General features: G+C 47.4%; 1 protein-coding gene across 1 annotated transcript; it reads right to left on the bottom strand.

Annotated features, from left to right (window-relative positions):
- Nucleotides 1-495: 495 nt before the first annotated feature.
- Nucleotides 496-9,798, bottom strand: GRP (gastrin releasing peptide). Its single transcript, XM_035100952.3, has 3 exons — nt 9,337-9,798; nt 4,942-5,192; nt 496-1,020 (listed from the first exon to the last, which is right to left on the bottom strand). Exons 1-3 carry the CDS (start codon nt 9,512-9,514, stop codon nt 967-969), a joined length of 483 nt encoding a protein of 160 aa, XP_034956843.2. The 5' UTR covers nt 9,515-9,798; the 3' UTR covers nt 496-966.
- Between the last annotated feature and the right edge of the window lie 3,888 nt (nt 9,799-13,686).

The raw sequence follows: 13,686 nt of genomic DNA on the forward strand, positions 1-13,686 counted from the left end.
ATTACCCCTAGCATGGAATCTACCCTTTTCACAGCTGCCGCCCACTGGGCTAGCATCTTCGCCAAGCTATCCTCCAACAAAGTCTCATTCCTCACCATTCCTCACCACCCCATGGACATATATGTGAAATTGAAAATACCCTCCAGAGAGAGGTATGCTTTTTAATTTTCTTGTTTTGAAAATCTATCCGCCGTTTTATAAATCCGATCGTCATTTGTTTTATAATCTATTTGTCACTTTAAAATTTCGTTTCAAACTTCTCTGTACCATTAAAGATAAATGCATCAAAAAACACACACACAAATAGCATTTGTGCATTTATTATTGTACATATGTTTCCTTTATTTTTGTATGTCACCTTTCCTCCATCATGGAGCTCCAGGCAGCTTACAAAAATGGCCCCCAGAAATCCAAGCCCTTGCCGACCTGCTTCGCTGCAGCAAGACTGCAACACCACCAGCGTTTGAGACAGATGAAAGCACTAACCTCGGAATCTTTCCTTTTTAAAACATATTTGTTTATTGTGAATGTTGAAAAACATCGAATGATTGTTAACACAAAAGACAATGCGATTGGAGAGAGAGGAAATGGCAAATTACCGTCAGAGAATTGGAAGACCCTTCATCAACAATTATGCACAACAGCTTTTGCCAACCTGGCGCCCTCCAGGTGTTCTGGAGCGTGCCAAGGGTGGCAAAAGCTGTGGTACAAACAAAGCCGTTCGAAAGAGGGAAAAGGCTACTCAGATGGAAATAAACACCACCAAAGAGTGTCGTCATTATTAGGAATACAAGTGAGCAGGTTATTTTTACGCCAGAGGGAGGGGGGGGGAAATCTTGCTTAACACAAAAGATAATATTATTATTTTTAAATCAGTTATCATATACGATAAAATGCTCGTGAAACCAATAGTCTCTTTCGCAAAGATATTATTCCATGCCTTCAGTGCTGGGAGAGACAGTTGCTTCAACTCGGAGAGGCGTCTTTTCTATCCATTGCTTGCAGCAGATAATCCATCATCTAATGGAGACACAGAGAGAGAGGGAGAACAATAACAGTGAGAGGGCAATCTTGACAAAAGCCACTGTAGTGATGGGTGCAGAGGTCATATGTCCCTCAACCAGCTCCAGCCCAAGATGTTTCACTGCTGGAGGCGAAGAGGTTCCACAAACAGGAGCCAACTGGGTGGACAACTGAACATTTCAGTCAACCAGTGGGGCAGACTAGGACTGGTAGGGGTGGGGAAGGCAGGAGACCAAGAACAGGTAGCGCCAGAGCCACCCACTGACTGCTTGTATCCAGGGCCGGATTTAGGTTTGATGAGGCCCTAAGCTACTGAAGGTAATTGGGCCCTTTATATGTCCAGCTGTCCTTTGTCAACAGCAAACCGCCGCTGTTTTTTGTGTTGAATATATGCTATATGGTAATTTTTGGACCTAATTGGTATCTAAAGCCATTTGCACATAACAAAATAGGTATTTTATCAAAGTAATTGTTGGACTGAAATACAATTAAGAAGAAGTATATTAATAGTGAAATACAATTAAGAAGTAGTATATTAATAGAGAAATAATTATTAAGCTCTAACTTAAAATGATTTTTTTATTCATAACAAACTTAATAATGCCAACACATTGGCATTTGGCAATAACAAAAGTTCCTTTATTTGTTTTTATACAGTATTTTGGAAATCTACATCCAGTTTTTCCCCCTGCAATTTTCTTTTGGGGGGGGGGCAAGAGAGTGGGACCCTAAGCTATAGCTGTTTAGCTTATACGTAAATCCGGCACTGCTTGTAAGTAAGGCTGGAGTTGGACAGGAGTTGGAACTGGCAGCGTATTGGCCCATTTGCCCTGTATAGACCAGCCTCCACTAACATCAGCGCTGGTGTGACAGGAGGAGAGCATTCTCCACCAGACCCGAGGCAGCAGGACAGATTAGGAGGACCAAGAGCGACCATGTGGCAGCAGATATCATTGTGGTTGGCATCCACCTGTCTCAAGAGACAATGGCCTGCCCCCTAGGGGTGAAGTCAAACCACTGCATTAGCAGCACTGAAGTGACCTCCTCAGAGCTCAAGCTTGGGCAGTGTGTATGGAGTCTTTTAATGAACTAAACCAGGCATCCCCAAACTCGGCCCTCCAGATGTTTTGGGACTACAATTCCCATCATCCCTGACCATTGCTCCTGTTAGCTAGGGATCATAGGAGTTGTAGTCCCAAAACATCTGGAGGGCCGAGTTTGGGGATGCCTGAACTAAACAGAGTGGAAGATTATGAGTCATGGGGCTGGGAAGAGTCAAGGAATACATCCGTGCTTATCTTATCTTTTGGTTGCTATTTTGTCAAGGTTGTTAACATTGTTTTATAGCAGGGGTCCCCAGACTTACCGGCGTTTGGGCCGGTTCCCACCGCGCCGATCGCGCGACGGGCCGGAGGACGGGGGAGCGCGCGCCTGTGCGGGCCTGCGGGTGGGGGAGCTTACTGGCACGGCGGCGCGCTTCCAGGGTGGAAAAAGCGCCGAAAATCCGTTGTGCGCATGCGTATGGGCCTCCCCCGACCTGGAAGTGCACCAGAAATGACCTCTTCCGGGTTGGGAGAGGCCCATACGCATGCGCACAAAGGATTTTCGGCGCTTTTTTTCCCGACCCGGAAGAGCGCTGCCGCGCTGCGCGCCATAAGAGCGAGCAGCGGCGGCGGGCGGCAGGGGTCGTTGCGGGCCGGATTGGCAGGCCAATTGGGCCGCATCCGGCCCCCGGGCCGTAGTCTGGGGACCCCTGTTTTATAGCTTATGACCACTGTAGTGCTTTGAGTAATCCTATAATATGGCCTTTGTTGTGCTGTTTAGCTTATCTTTCCCAAGTCATTTCATTAATAGTGTTTTATAGACTGTAATTGTTTCACTGATGAATTGTAATTGTTTTGACTGATGGTTGCATTTGTGGTGTTCTATTATGTTATTGTTACAGTGGTACCTCGGTTTTCGAACGTCTCCATTGACGAACATTTCAGTTTTTGAATGCTGTAATCCCAGAAGTACAGTGGTACCTCGCAAGACGAATTTAATTCGTTCCGTGAGTCAATTCGTTTTGCGAAAAATTCGTCTTGCGAATCGCGGTTTCCCATAGAAATGCATTGAAATTTCTTTTTTTGCCCATAGGAACGCATTCATTAAATTTCAATGCATTCCTATGGGAAACTGCAATTCGCAAGATGAATTTTTCGCAAAACGAATTCGTCTTGCGAGTCACCATCAGATCGCAAGACGAATGCGTCTTGCGAAAAATCCGTCAGGGCATTCATCTTGCGAGGTACCACTGTAAATGCTTCAGTTTTTGAACACGCTTCAGAAGTCGAACATGCCATGTGGCTTCCGTATTGAGTTTTCTGTATTGAAGAAGAAGAGGAGGAGTTTGGATTTGATATCCCGCTTTAACACTACCCGAAGGAGTCTCAAAGCGGCTAACAATCTCCTTTCCCTTCCTCCCCACAACAAACACTCTGTGAGGTGAGTGAGGCCGAGAGACTTCAGAGAACTGTGACTAGCCCAAGGTCACCCAGCAGCTGCATGTGGAGGAGCGGAGACGCGAACCCGGTTCCCCAGATTACGGGTCTACCGCTCTTAACCACTACACCACACTGGCTCTCACTTTCACTATTGAGGCTTCCGTATTGAGTTTTTGGTTTTCAAACGTTTCGGAACTCGAACGGTCTTCCGGAACGGATTACGTTTGAAAACCAAGGTCCAACTGTATTTATTGTTTGTAAGCCGCTTTGTGATTTGGTTGAATGAAAGCAGCATATCCATATAATCAATCAGATGGGGATAGCTAAGTGACTCGGGAGGAACAGCCAGGGGCTGCTACTACTGCCCCGCATCCCTCATCTACTGCCTGACACAGCTGCTTCACTATAATAATAACAACACTCCCACTCCCACAACATATTAAAAGGGCATTGGATGACAATCAGCCAGAGGCCTGGTTAAAGAGGAACATTTTCACCTGGCACCTAAATGAAGGCGCTGGCCGAACCATGTCAGAATATGGGTAAACTCATTACTTGGGGCAGTAGTTCATTTACTATAGCCCCAAGCACAAATCAATCAGTTTTTCTAGAAAATTAAATCAAAATAATCAGAAAGGGAGAGCTGTTTCCCCCTTGGTGTAGCAAGCTTCCCAGTACCTCATGATAGTAAGTTATTTATGTTTCAACAAGCTAAAAAATGCTTTGTGTAAATTGGGAGGTTAGGAATATGCTCCGCAGGCAAGAGTTCCAAGATCCAGTCTTTTGCCATTGTCACTATTTCAGGGTGGGATTCAATTACATACATACCATCAAATTCAGGTTGTGCAATTATAGTTGGCTGGGAGGTCTGATTTAGCATAAGGTACCTCCTACATGTTCCTGTTTTGAGGCTCAACTTGGTGACCTTCTCAGATGTATTTTCACCTCTGTTGAACCATGTTTGGCATGTTTGTTTGAAGGAAACAAACCGAAACAAAATGAACTGTGACAGGAGCTTCCCATGTTCAAATTGTCAATGAAAGCATCAGAAGTGCAGCAGCAAGCATCATTCAGTTTGCAACTCAAGGGTTAACTCTGTTATCAGTAAGTCAGCCAACCAATAGGGGGATGGTGGAAGTGTTGCTTAGCAACCAGACAGAGCAGCTTGACATTTACTGAGGTAGCATACACTCTGATTGGCTGTGCAGTTCTCAGGGAACTTTCCCTCTGTGTGTTTGGCTGAATGTTTCCCTGCTGCTTACAAGGCCTAAACTAAGAGAGACAAAATCCCTCTGCTCGTTCCTCCTCAAATTATACACTTTGTTCAGGTTTGCTCAGAAAAGTGTTATCAGGATTTCTTTCCTCTCTGGACTCCGTCTACATTATTTAAGTGACTTTTGGCAACACAGAGATGAAGGCAAGTGTTTACACTTACGTCTTTGAGACTGCTGTTGTCCTCTGCCTCCCAAGTGCTCTTGACAGGAAATGGAGATTCTTCCCTAAGAACCTGAGCACTTTGGTTTTCATTCCCTTCAAGAAGCCGGAGGAACTGCTTGAATGTTTCCTCCCAGTGTAGATAGTCTCCCAGTTGCTTGGCATTATCGGGTAGCAAAGAGAAAGGTGGCTCATTTCGTTCTTCATATATAGTAGGGAAATCTCCACTGCTCTTTTTGCCCATGAAGTGCCCTGCAAGAGGAACCGAAATGCCATGAAAGTGGTGCCGAAAGTCATAGAATTGTAGATTGGGAAGGTACCCCCAAGACCCATCTAGTCCAACCCCCTGCAATGCAGAAATCTTTTTGCCCAATGTGGGGCTCGAACCCACGACCCTGAGATTAAGAGTCTCATGCTCTATGGACTGAGCTATCTGCTTTATGCTGTGATCCTATCATCCGGCGAGGCATGCCTGAATCAGGCAGAAGTACATCAAAGTTGGTACCCTCATAAGAGTACCAAGCTAGCAGAGTGATGATGGCAGCCCTTGTGAAATTATTTAGGGTGCTTCTGGGCACAGGTAATTCAGTCTAGGAAGACATTATTTGTAGCTTAATTTGTTCCTTGGCAAGTGTTTGTTGCAATCCACCCAAAGCTTAGCATGTGCACAAGATCACATCACATAATTAATCCAGGAGAGTTACTGGGGTTTTTTTGTAATCAAGATCTCTAAGTAGATTAGAACTGCCACTTTGCCCATAACCAAGCACAGGAGATATGGGGAATATCCATGGTTAATAGGACATGGTGGTTAAAGGATGCTAGCGACAACTAATCCATGTCTGTGCCCAAAAGAGCTAAATCAGGCACGTCCAACAGGTAGATTGTGATCTACTGGTAGATCACTGGACGTCTGCAGTAGATCACTGGTATATCACTGGCTCCCCCCAAAGAGACTGAACAACTGTGGCTCCCCTAAAAAAAAGCTCAACATTTTAGCTCCTCCCTGAAAAACTCAACAACTTTGACCCAAACCCAACCCCCCCCCCCCCAAAAAATGGGCCTTCCTCCTTCCTAAAACAAAGCTCAACAACTTTGACCTGAACCCCAAAAAGGGGGTAGATCACTGCCAGTTTTTAACTCTGTGAGTAGATTGCAGTCTCTTGGGAGTTGGCCACCCCTGAGCTAAATGAAGCACGCAGCTATACTGAAATCCCAGGGCAGAAGTTGCCGAGGTGGCACCCGTGGGCACAATGACACCCTTGGGATCTTTTCCCTGGTGCCCACAAAGCCTCTTAACCTCACTCCCATGTCACTGCCCCCTTGGTCATGAGATGGCAAGAGAGGTTGCCTTCTGCTCTGTGAAAAGTATGTAGAACCGAAGGAGGAAGTTGGAAGCGTGACACTCTATCCCACTTCCTCTTTCACCTCCATGTGCTTTCCGAGGCTCAGGTGAATTATTTTATCCAGATCCCTTGGAAAGGAAAAGTGGGTGGGTGGGTGTGGTAAGGGGCAGAGAAGACACCACCGAAGGTTGTGCCCATGTCACTTGTTCAAAAGTTCAAATGTGTCCACAGGTTTCTTGTTAGGTGACGCCTGTCTTGGAGATTGAGGGTTTCATGCTGGGGCTAAACAGGCATCCTTTGCCTTGACTGAAATGTGGTAGTCTCTTCTCTTTCACCCTCTCATCAAAATTCTAGCACACTTATGCATCAAAGATGTTCCAATAAAAAGGAACTCAACAGGCTGACAAATTAACGCTAGGAACCTAGATGCCTTGCAAGCAAACTCACTGGGGACTTTTTCACTGGGCTGATGGGGGTGGGGAGGAGAAACAGGTGTGTGTGTGTGTGTGTGTGTGTGTGTGTGTGTGTGTGTGTGTGTGTTATATCCTTCCAAATAGAAACCCCCATCAAAGGTGTAATTCACACTCTGTATTTTTCGGCCATGTGAGTGCTCCTGACTTTTGGATAGGGACCCATACATGCACAAAAGAGTGTGCAGACCAGGTGAGCATGGATTTTCAAGGTGCTATGATAGACACATCAGTGACCACAGTGTAATGCACACACTCGTTTCTTTTATCCTGCTGATCAAACAGGCTTTGCTTGCAGGTTTTGAAGCCCTACAAAAGCATGCAAAAATTATGGGCTAAAATAGACATGAAAGACCTTTTCCTGACTTTAACCCTTTTCCTGCCGGCCACCTTTGGGCTCCCCTACACTTTCGGTTGACGCGTATTTTGATCGTATTGTGCACCGATTAATTTTTCCCAGGTGCGAGGGCTATCCTCATTGTTCCTCGGCTATGCCGAGTGAAAATCCAATCTTACCTGCTGAATCGTATCTTATCCGATGCACAGAAAAAATCAAGAGGCAGATTTTGCTCTAGTGAGCATCAGTTCACTGGTGGGTAAGGTCAAATTTTCAGAAGGCACAGCTGCAGAACAAGAAAAGTTCTTGGAACTTGGGGAACTAATCAGTACACAATACGACCAAACACGGGACGAGCCAAAGTGTGGATGGGCCCAATGATGACCTCCCCCAAGCTGCTTTCCCCCACCACAACATCCCTGAAAAAGGCACATATATCTAGAGAATGGGAGGAGAAAAGCGGCGTGGGGGAGGGTGGTTTCGATGGCTGGTGGCGGGGAAAGGGTGAAGCACTTCCATTTCTCCAGCAACTCCTCTGCTCAAAAGCAAAGCCTCTCTTGGAGCTTGTTCTAGTTAAATCAATGTTACTTGCAACTACATATGTAAAGCTCTGTTGGGATGAGCCGTGTTCCCATCATATCATTTCTACTCTCTGGAATAAACTGTCCTCTGTCTCCAGGCCATCTCAAGGGAAGAAGCAAAGAGGCAGCAGATACTTGTGCACAGTACAGGTGTGTGGATGATACAGTATTTCGCAAGCTATTTCTATTGGGGAAGGGCTATGGCAGAGCAGAACATTCCAGGTTCAATCCACAGCATTTCCAGCTAGGACCCATCTCTGAAAACATGAAAAGCAGCTACCAATCAGTGTAGGCAGCACTGGGTTAAGTGGAGCAGGGCTCTGACAGCTCTGATAGGCAGTGTACTATCTTTGTAATGCCAGGAGAGACAAGACATCAATTTTATAAGAAGATGTAGAGACCAACCTGTCAGGGATCCTATTAGTACAACCTTTGCTCCTTACACTAGGATATCCTGAAACTAAAGTAGCTCTCTAGCAGATGCCAGTGCAATGACAGCCTAAGAAAAACCCTGATAGCTTAGACCAGGGATCTATCTAGTTTCCAACACCAGCTGGCTGGCCAGATACATGAATGGAGGGCAACAGTGTCCCTGATTGGTTTGTCCTCAGTACCTGGTATTCAGAGCTGTACTCTCTCTGTCAATGGAGATTTCATTTAGCTCTCCAATATCTTAATAGAAAACTCAGTTCTCTTGAGTTTAGAACCCTATGTAGCCCAAATGGCAACACCATCCAAAGTTCATCAGCACATTTTAGCAAGCCTGGGGCCACCCCAAGTACCTTTCTCCCCCCCTCAAAAATAAAAGCTTGCGGGGGCGGGTAACCCAAGTGAGGGGATGTCTAATAGCAGCCGGCTGAGGACCAAAGATGCTCATTTTGCGCAGAATTCAGTAGAGGAACAGGAATTGAAGGAGTGGGGGGAGGAATGGAGTATCCCCACAAAAGACATGGCAAGCTGATTGGCTGGGACATTGAACAGGTGCACTCCACACTGCAATGTTTTGCTGGCCCACTTGTCAGGATTGAAAAGACCCAAGGGATGGAATTCTTTTCCATGGAACCTAATGGCGGATATGACTACAGGGTAGCAAAGTCCCGCCCCCCCCCCTCAAAAAATAATAATGACCTGCTGTGTGAAGTCGCATTTTCTTTTCCAAAAGATGAAAATAAAAACCAGCAGCAACGCATCTGTCTGCACGCGGAATAGATTGACACGAACAGGATGGATGGGATAACGTGATGCGGCGCAGGAGCGGGGCAAGTTAGAGGGGATGCTCACTGGAAACGGAAGGCATTGCGTCGCCAGGATGGGCTTGGCTGAGAAGGAAAATGATAACGGACGGATGGATGCTCTCCAAGCAGGAAGCCAGCTTTTCAAAGTTGGGGGGAAAGTACGAGATCCCTCCCTCCGTCCCTCTAAAGCTCACTCTCCTTCCCTCCGCTCAACCCTCACTCCCTCAATGCTACTCGCTCCCCCTGCAAAAACAACAATTGTAGGCTCCTCGCGGCAAAGACCTCGCTCTCTTTTCACTTTCTCTCGGGGCTGATGCTCCTCTGTCAAGCGCCAACCGCGGCGTCGGGGTGGAGAGAGAAAGCGCGCGCGCCACACACACACACACATTTGGCGACCGTGGGCGCACAGCAATTCGTGCGTACTCACCCACTGCCCAGTGGCTGCCCCGGGGGTAGATCTTGGCCATCGGGGACGCCCCCTCGCTGCCTTGCAAGGGCGCGGCGCGGCCTCCACGTCCCTCCAGCAGCAGCGCGAAGGCAAAGAGACCCAGGAGGGAGAAGAGCCCGCGGGGCTTCGGCAGCAGCTGGAACTCAGGGCGCGCCATCGTGCGTTCCGGGCTTGGCCTCGACGGGGCGGCTCCGCGCTCTGCTTGATCAAGGGCAGCGGCGAGTCGCGACAGAGGCTGAGTGCGGCGCTGCTTCTGCCTCCTCGGCCGGGACCCGCCTTTATATGCAGGCTAGGCGAGGTGGCAGGAAAGGTCAAGCCCTTGACGCCTCCCCTCGAGGGCGCTGCTGGAAACTCGGGAGCGAAGCAGCGCCTCTCCGTCCGCCTGACTGGCTGGCTGGCTCGACGGTGAAAGCGCAGCCGAGTGCGCCTCCTCCTTCCTCTGACGCCCACCCGTCCAGCCATTACTGCTTAAGTGCTACCCTCTGGGGGAAGGTTCCCCCAGCCCACTGTCCCCCGCCCCGTCTGTGGCTTCAGCAGCTGCACGGCAAGCTGACACCACCAGCCTTACAGGTAGAGCTTCCCCCCACCGCTCAGATTCAAGGATGGGTAAAACGGCACCTGGAGAACTTCTGCCTGTTGGAAAAAAGCGCCCGTCGGAAATATGAGAGCCCCATGGCAGGCGCAGGCGGGGGGGGGTAGCAATTCTGAATAATGCCAAGAGGGGTGGGGTCGGCCCTAGATTCTGCTCTCAGCTCCCGAGGCTCAGCCTTGTGAAGTCCTCCTAAAGAAGAGGGTGTCTCTGAAACAGTGCAGAGGGACTCTTACCCCACTAGCACAAGCAAGCTCTTACCTCTAGAACGCCAGAGGGGAACTGTCCTCTCAGAGAGAGCCTGAGGAGGGAGGAGACCCCCGGTATTGGGTGGTATATAAATAATAATAATAATAATAATAATAATAATAATAATAATAATAATAATAATAATAATAATAATATTCCAGCTGAGGTAGGTATAGCAAGGCTTAGCCCCCGACTTGATTTCAGTCCTGAGATGCTTAAAGTCCTAATAAATTGGAAATGTTCCTCTGAACATGTGCCAGGTACATTTCTCTGACTTCTGAGGGGAAATCGCCCACTGGAGGTAAAGGTGTATTGAAAGCTAAGGGCTTCTGTCCGCTCTCATTTTTGCAATAAGTGCAGGGAGGAGACCAGTGGCGTAGCCTGGGGAGCCGTGGCCCCGGGGACATTGTTTTGAGGGGCGCGAGCAGGTGCCCCACGAAAGGCTCCCTCATCGAGGTTGGAGCTGCAGGAAGGGAAGCCGGGGCTCAGTTCCGTCTTCACAAGAGAGCTGCGGAGGCAGCTTCCTCCCACGACAGCCCAATTAATATTTAACGGGAGGGAATTGAAAAGGGTAGGTGCCGTGACAGTAGGAGCCTGATTTCTGTATTGCGTGAGACGGGCATCCTGATAATGATAAGGTGGCATCTCCGGGGAGCCCTCACCTGCAGAGTGCAGTGCTGGATTGGGTATTTAAGGTCTTTCAGGTATCCTGATCTCAAGCTGTACAGTATAGGGCTTTATGCAGTAAAACCAGCACTTCGAATCAGTTGTCCTGGAATGTTGCATGTCAGTTAGAAAAGGGAAACTGGAAAGGGGGGGGGGAGAGAGAGAGAGAGAGAGATTGGGATGTCCTGTCTGGAGGGAAAACCGGAGTTTTCCTATTTGGAGGGAGTTTACACTGCAACAGTTTGTTGCAGAAGGTCACATTTGCCTTTCCTGCTGGGAAAGCATGTAGGTTTTCCCATTTACCAAGCCCACTGCCAGCTGCTCAATATTGTCCTCTCTGCTGAGTGGTAGAGGGATGCCTGTAGCTCAACAGAGTGCACCCTTGCATGCTACATAATGTCCCACATGCAGCCCAAAGTGGAGCTTTCGGGAGCAGAATGAGGAAATGCCCTCTGAGAAACTGGGGAGGGGCTGCTAGGCAGGTCGAACAGTGCTGAGCTTTACGAACAAGAGGTTCAGTTCTGTATAAGTCCATTTTATACGTCCGTGCAGTGGTAGAGCCAGACTACAGGGCACAAGTCCAGCGTGACCAGGGTGCAATTTTGTTTCATCTAGCCTCAAGTTCTTGCCCATTCCAACAGTTAATTTTATGCTTAATTTTTGCGCTTAATTTCTCCAAGATTGTGTCTTCTCGATGGTGGTGGTTTTATAATTTATTACAGGCCTGGCACCAGTTCTGAGTGGAAGCCAGATTGCACAGCAGCCTCTTCACCTTCTTCCTTTTGCACATCAAACGCACCCTGTTGCAAGCTCCTGATATTTTCTGATTAATGCACCAGCCCTCCCTCTCACTGCTCTACCCTGTGCCATTCATTCATATCTCCCCCTATTCACGAAACAAGCCAACAAACAAACAAACAAAAGCTATCAATGGGAATGAAACGTGCTATGCCTCGTCTAAAGAAAACGCCATCTCCCCCTCCCCATTTCAGGACCCTCCTCGTCCATAAATGAAGTGGGAATCTTTGTTTTCCCCTCTGTTTGGTGAGACTTGATAAGGCCTCCGACTGCCATTCCCTTATCAAAGTAGGGGGAAGGGGCTCTTTATTTGGAGGATTACAGGTGCTGATAACTCCAGGGATATTCACACGTGAACACTGTCGCCTCTGATTGATGAAGCCCGTGCACTCTGTTATTGTATCCTGCGTGCATTATTGCGCCTGGAGCCTTTGAGAGATACCGGGGAACACCTCTGCGGACACCCACCATATATGCCCCTGTCTGTTGATGTTATCCAGTTTTCAAAACCCATCTTTCATTTTGTGCTCCCCTCCGCCTCTCACCAACACATTTCTTCTGCATAGAAACAAGGGAAACTTTGCTCCAGGGGATCCTGACAGTATCTTCGCTAGCATGTTACTTCCCTTATTAAATCTGCACCAGACTCTTTTCTGCATCTTCACAGCTGTAGTTCTGCAAAGTAGAGACACTGCTCTATTGGTGCCCTTGGCCCATGGAATGCCCTCCCTTCAGATGTCAAGGGGATAAATAACTATGCAACTTTTAGAAGACACGGGAAGGCAGCCCCGTACAGGGAAGTTTTTAATGTTTGATGTTTTGTTATGCTTTTACTGTATACAAATACAAGAACACTATTGATGGGGCAATTCACGTGCACTTTCCCCAACCAACGATCACTCTATTAATTTTATTTTTTCAGAAAGCAAGTGGTGTTGGGGAAATGAAGAGGCTTCCCTTACCCTGAATAAGACCCTATTTTATTTGTTTGATATCTTCAAATATCTTAAGGGCTGCCACCTGGAAGAGGGAACATGCTTGTTTTCTCCTGCTCTGGAGAACCAATGGCTTCAAGATACAAAAAAGGAGATTCCGACTTAACATTCAGAAATAACTTTCTGACAGTAGGAGCTGTTCGGCAGTGGAACGGACTCCTTCGGAAGGTTGTGGACTCTCCTTCCTTGGAGGTTTTTAAACAGAGGTTGGGTGGCCATCTGTCAGGGATGCTTTAGCTGAGATTTCTGCATTGCAGGAGGTTGGACTAGAGCACCCAACTCTAAGATTCTATGATAATATGCTTTTATACCACTGCTTTATTGGTTTTAGGCTGTATTTTTAAAATGATGGTGTACGTACGTGTGTGTGTGTGTGTGTGTGTGTGTGTGTGTGTGTGTGTGTGTGTGTACCACTTAGGAAATTATATTAAAATTAAGAAGTTTACAAATGCTCTTCAATATATAAATAGATGAATGAATAAATGAATGAACGAATAATCAGATGACTGAAACAGACAAATGTTACAATTGTTGGGCAGGGTGGGGAGGACCCTTCTTCACTAGGTCTATAACCAACATTTTGCTTGGGTACTTCTAAGCTGATTGGTCAAGAAGAAGAAACATAGCATGGAACCCCTTAACCACATCAAAGATTGCGGCAGCTCCTGGAAGGCTTCTAAAACGGCAACATTAACAGAGATCTTGTGAACAGGAGCACATAGGCGGTACTCAAAGGCTTTCCTCCCAATGGGGCTGTGTAAAGGGATCCTGGTGAAACAATTGCCTATCATACTGATTAGCTGTTGAGTAGCATGGGTGGCGCTGTGGGTTAAACCACTGAGCCTAGGGCTTGCTGATCAGAAGGTCGGCGGTTCGAATCCCTGCGACGGGGTGAGCACCCGTTGCTTGGTCCCTGCTTCTGCCAACCTAGCAGTTTGAAAGCACATAAAAGTGCAAGTAGATAAATAGGTGCCGCTCCGGTGGGAAGGTAAACGGTGTTTCTGTGTGCTGCTCTGGTTCGCCAGAAGTGGC

This window comes from Zootoca vivipara, chromosome 10 (genome assembly GCF_965207765.1).
Source record: "Zootoca vivipara chromosome 10, rZooViv2.hap1.1, whole genome shotgun sequence".
Lineage (NCBI taxonomy): Eukaryota > Metazoa > Chordata > Lepidosauria > Squamata > Lacertidae > Zootoca > Zootoca vivipara.

Excerpts from the sequence above, each read along its gene's own strand:
- GRP (XM_035100952.3), bottom strand. The coding sequence starts at position 9,514 with ATGGCGCGCCCTGAGTTCCAGCTGCTGCCGAAGCCCCGCGGGCTCTTC. Across the intron at positions 5,193-9,336 it reads GGGCAGCCACTGGGCAGTGG|GGCACTTCATGGGCAAAAAG; the intron begins GTGAGTACGCAC and ends TTCCTCTTGCAG. Across the intron at positions 1,021-4,941 it reads ACAACAGCAGTCTCAAAGAC|ATGATGGATTATCTGCTGCA; the intron begins GTAAGTGTAAAC and ends TGTCTCCATTAG.